The sequence below is a fragment of the Spea bombifrons genome, chromosome 4 (assembly GCF_027358695.1).
Source record: "Spea bombifrons isolate aSpeBom1 chromosome 4, aSpeBom1.2.pri, whole genome shotgun sequence".
Lineage (NCBI taxonomy): Eukaryota > Metazoa > Chordata > Amphibia > Anura > Pelobatidae > Spea > Spea bombifrons.
This window is the reverse complement of record NC_071090.1, coordinates 57682747-57688045: the sequence shown is the minus strand read 5'-3', so window position 1 is coordinate 57688045 and position 5299 is coordinate 57682747. Positions and strand designations below refer to the sequence as shown.

Genomic DNA, 5299 nt, shown 5'->3' with positions numbered 1-5299 from the left:
TGTGGAATGTACAGCTTTCATAATCACATGGATAAAGTAACAATCACCCACAAAATATATACAAATATCAAAACACAATTGTAACACAAAGACTTTAATGGCAGGTAAGAGTAACGTGGTCCAATGAGTTTTGCCTTCAAGAATTTCAATGCGCCTGCTTTATCATTTTTCAGTCTACTCGGGCCCCCCACGATCCTCTCAGAGAACATAGTTGCTGCTAAGGTGTGGAGAGCCAATTTGTTGAATTCCCTCCTATTCTGCTATGTATTTCTAAATGTATTAAGCAAGTTGGAATTACACATCTTTTATTGTGTAAAATACATGACCCTTTACAGTAAGATAAGATGGCACATGTATGCTTGATAAAGCGGCATGATGACCTCACACCTAATCACCTCTGCTTTTTAAGCACTCGCTAACGTGCATGTCATCAGAAAAATGGATTAATCTCACGTGTCCGAATATGTCGGAAAATGCTTGTTTTTGGGGGAAGTACAACGTAGGCGGCATTTTGTTGAATTAAGAGTTTAGGAAGAGTAAAACAGAAAGAAAAGATCACAGCACACGTTGTATACAAAAAAAAAGTTTAATTGAAATACTTGTATAAAAAATATGATATACATACATTTCACACTTAAGTTAAACAAATAAAATAAAAAATGAAGCTGCATAAATGCAACTAGATCACAGGAACACAGCTATCAAAATAAATTAAAATGTAGGACTCTACACTTTCTCCCAGAGCCAATGCATGGAGAATGTATAATGCCAATAACTTAAAATCTTGCAAAAAGCCCAGTATAAACTATTTAATTAAGGTAGAATAACTAGACACAATAGGCATTATGACAATTTTAAAATTCATTCTAGGACTCAAATTAAACTCTTTACAACAATTACCCTGCCCCCAACAAAAAAAGGCTGGTTTATAAACAATGAGGGTGAAGAGAGGAGGGGAGAGAAAAAAAAATAAATAAAAATAGATGAGTGGAATGCAGAGTAAAAAAGGTAAAAATAAACTACTGGAAAATGAAGCAGTGTTGGATAAACTCTAGACAAATAAATTAATCAAATAAATAATGATGGGTTACATCTAGAAATATTGCAATAAATAACTGTATAATACAAGGAAAATAACTTATGGAAAAGGTCCTTGAATATTGCATTGATTGTGCATTTAACATGCCCATACATAAGACTTGCAGGCTGACATGGTTAGGGGGCCTTAAATTAGAGGCCTAGTTGTGCCCAGTGGTAGTAATGGAGAGGGATTAGTGTTCCTACAAAGAAATAAATAAAACACACAACAATCCTCTATTCTACAGAGTTCATGAAACATTTTGGAGATGCAAAGAAAAAAAAACAAAAGTTTCGCAATATACTGGTGTTCGTGTTTTCCATATGGGTAGCATTACTTCCAAACGCTCAGATTTACAGAGAGAGCTGATCCAACACACATCACCTTTATGCCAGACAAACCCTATAATGGCATGGATCTTCATTGGACATACATTGCCATATGGAAAAAATATATATATATAAATTAATGTCCCACTGAAGCAGCTTTCAAAAAGGCACTCAAAAAGCAAATAAAAATCTAGTCCAGGCTCTATGAGAGCAAACCGTATACTATGTATTCAAGAGGTCACTGCTTTTCTTATGTAAATAAGGTCAGTCCTTTGTGTAAGCTCTGGCCTACAACTTGCAGATCAGCATTTTGTAATGAAGTCTCATTCCGGGGCAATAATTGCAAGTAATTTTGGGTGGAATAAACTAAAAAGGAATAACTTTTTTTTAAAAATGTTTATCTGTAGAGTAGACAATGCTTCAGCCTCTCCCGTGTAGTATTGGCAGCAGCATTGATCTGACAAATGCTCCCTTCTCTTTGAAAGATTCTTTGAGTTTTACAGGCTCTCATTACTTGAGCTTGTGCTAGATGCATCAGTGTCAATGGTCCTTAGTCTTAAATCACAGTCCTCTGACTTCACTAGGTCACACTTGCACATCCATGGATGGTCAAAAATTTGTTCAAGCGTTGGTCGATCAGAAGGCCTCAAAGAAAGGCACCATTTGATAAGTTGTTGGCACTCTGAGGAGAGAAAAGGTAAATTGCTATTCAAGATTCATACACAATATTTGCAAGTAAAGATTACAACAACTCATTTACTCGCATACCTGAGGAAATTCGTCTTCTGAAGTACAAGCGAACCCGTAAAATTTCCTCATCCTGCTCAAATGGTATATCGCCACACACCATGTCATAAAGAAGGACTCCCAATGACCAGACAGTTGCTGACCTTCCATGGTATCTGTGATATCTGACCCATTCTGGAGGACTATAGACTCTTGTTCCTAAAGAAAAATGGGGAAAAGGAAAAAAAAAAAGAAAAAGTCATTTAAGGTCAGCAAAACCATCTCTAAAAAGTGGATGACTTAATAGAAACACAAAGATTGACCCCGACCCCACAGCAATTAACTTTGCACACATCTGTTTACTAGCAAGGTTTTTTTTTTTTAATCCAAGGACCACGTGTCGTCTGCAGCACCACTCCAAAAATAGACACAAAAGGGAGTGTAGAGGGGGGAGGAAAAGCAACCCTATCTGCCTGCACAGCCCATCACAACTACAGCAAAGACACTGGTATTGTTAGAGATCTCCCCTCCCCCATGGGCTGTGTGCAAAGGCTCCGTAGTCAGATCTCCCTGGGTTCTCTACCGTTCCTTGGATACCAAACAAAACCTGGAATCTGTAAAACGCTTGGTCACGTGGGCCGAAGCTTCGGGTTTCACAACAAACAGATGTGAAGTGAGGCAGCTCCATAGCTAGTCATCACTATCTACGCCCACATCGTAAGAAACATTGGGACAATTTTATTGCTATGGGCGTCGATACCCGGTAACACCCCGTGTCTCTACACGGGTTCAGAGGGGGGTGGGGGTGAAACTGCACTGCAGATGTATCACACCCCGCACAGCAGTTTATAGATACAGCTCACATTATAAACGCAAAACAGATCTGCGGGAAATTAACAGGGTTCCCCCCCACCCACACAGCAGAAAATAACCCCGTGTGGAAAGCAATAGAATGCGTCACTGGGTGGAATAGCCCGCACTGTGTAGAGAGGTGGCATGGGAGGGGCCAGTACAATAATCCCTGTCGCATACCAAGCAATGGCTGTGCCACTCACAGCTACATGATGGGGTTCAACCGAGGACAAGCAGCATCGCATCGAGAACATTATACCTACCATCGAAATCTGTGTACACTGTGTCCTTGAGAAGAGCTCCGGAACCGAAATCAATGAGCTTGAGCTCGCCGGTCCTGAGGTCCACCAGCAGATTCTCGTCTTTTATGTCTCGGTGAACGACCCCGCAGCTGTAGCAGTGCCGGACAGCCTCTAACACCTGACGGAAAAAGCCACGGGCCGTGTCCTCATCCAAAGCGCCCTTCTCCGTTATAAAATCAAAGAGATCTTTCACCGGCTCGGGTCTTTCCATGACAATCAGGAACCCGTCAGCGCGTTCATACCAGTCTAGCAGCTTAATCACGCCTCGAAAGCCAGAGGCCACCTTTTTAAGGAGGACGATCTCCAAGGGCACCATCACTCCGTTCTTATAAAGAAAGAGAAAATAAATGATAATCGTGCCCGTTACTCATATTGTAACAGTACTGCAAAGCTCTCCACCACCGCAGCGCAGGCTGTAGCCATTTGGCACTATATCAAAGGTCGCCCATAAGTGGGTGTCCCTATAATGCTGCATTTGGGTTACAGCCGCAGTGGAAAAAACCACCAAACACTCCACACTCCCCTGAGCCGTGTCTCCCCCACGCACACCCTTCCTTATATCAGAATCCCCCACAAACGCCCTTAGATACTTACCAAAGTGCCCCAATCCGTGACCCTGTCCTTAGATACATGCTTGACAGCGACCTGACAAGAGAAACAGAGAGAGGGGGGGTTCTCAATGACATCGTGCCTTCGCTTTCTACAACGCAGATAAGGGGTTCACCGCACTGCTGTCAACCGCTAGACCCACCCGCGACTTACCGGCAAGCCATCTGCAATCCTGCTGCCAGAGTATACCGTGCCAAAGCCACCGCTGCCCAGCACAGAGCCAACCTGGTAAACCTTCTCAAAGGGCTCCTTCTCGGTTTTCACTGCAATAAATAAAATAAAAATCCATTAGTTCTTTCCGCCAGCAGCTTCTGCTATCGGAGACTGCAAGACACTGATGAGCAAGAAGAAGCTAATCCTTATGGCAGCGAAGAGAGTGATGGCAGAAAGTACTCAGCGCGGATATAAAACACCCTTTCTAATCCTTCCAACACTCTCCCTCAATCACGGAAAGCGGTACAAAACACCGGCGTACCTGGCTGTAAGATTTTCACCGGCAGGTGATCCATGCTGGCTGGATTGCAAATGTGAGCCAAGGAGCCAAATTTAGAGAGTAGCATCTTCACTCAAATCCTCAAGAAAGAAAAATAAACAAAATCGAGACGAGGCGCCGGCGTCCGAGTGATCGATCCTCACGGGTATTTCTCCTTGATGTTGCCGCGTCAATTCACCCGAAGACATATATAAACAAAAACAGTTTGTGCTTTTATACTAACGTATCCATGTAGATAAAATGGGTAACCGTAAATGAGTCCAAACAAAATCCGGGTTCCGAGTTTCACGAGCCTAAAAAGCAGCAAAAGCGTAGTTAAGGCGAAATAAATCCGGTGTATATGCGTGTGGTGATTAGTCCGATAATCAGCAGCAGCCACACACCACCGCCCTCCCCAGCTCTGAGCTCAATTACTGACAGCACTGCCTCTTAGCTCCTAGTATTTTGATCCAGAGAAGATCCAAATATCCCTGCGCGTACCAGGATCACGACTAAGGGAGGGGGGGGGTCACTGTTCCGCGTTGCCTATCCCCCCTACCTGATACTTTATAAAATTCACAACGCACCCAGCGGACTGGCTTAAGCGATTCAAATCCCACTAACACGCGCCCCCGTCACTGCCAACGGTTTGTTTCCAGTACGCACTTCTTTACTAGTAGTAGCTAGACGCGGACGAATACACTTGTCTGAAAAATATCCCTTCACTCTGTTACTCATATTAGCAAGTAGGAGCTTTATTTACATATTTATGTGGTGTTAGCTCCACCAATGGCTGGGCGAGATTTCGATTCCCAATGACGCTGTGCCACCAATAGGAATGGTCTATTTACATATACATGAGGTGAAGTCCGGGCGTTGGGTGGGTTTTCCTCGGCGCGCTTTTTTCCCCCCTCCCTCCGATCCCGCGCAC

At 43.3% G+C, this 5299-nt stretch overlaps 1 protein-coding gene across 1 annotated transcript; it reads right to left on the bottom strand.

The window, feature by feature from the left end:
- Positions 1 to 567: 567 nt before the first annotated feature.
- Positions 568 to 5054, bottom strand: PIM3 (Pim-3 proto-oncogene, serine/threonine kinase). The gene is made up of 6 exons (XM_053462438.1): positions 4372 to 5054; positions 4050 to 4159; positions 3882 to 3932; positions 3249 to 3612; positions 2176 to 2352; positions 568 to 2089 (listed from the first exon to the last, which is right to left on the bottom strand). Exons 1-6 carry the CDS (start codon positions 4454 to 4456, stop codon positions 1905 to 1907), a joined length of 972 nt encoding a protein of 323 aa, XP_053318413.1. The 5' UTR covers positions 4457 to 5054; the 3' UTR covers positions 568 to 1904.
- Between the last annotated feature and the right edge of the window lie 245 nt (positions 5055 to 5299).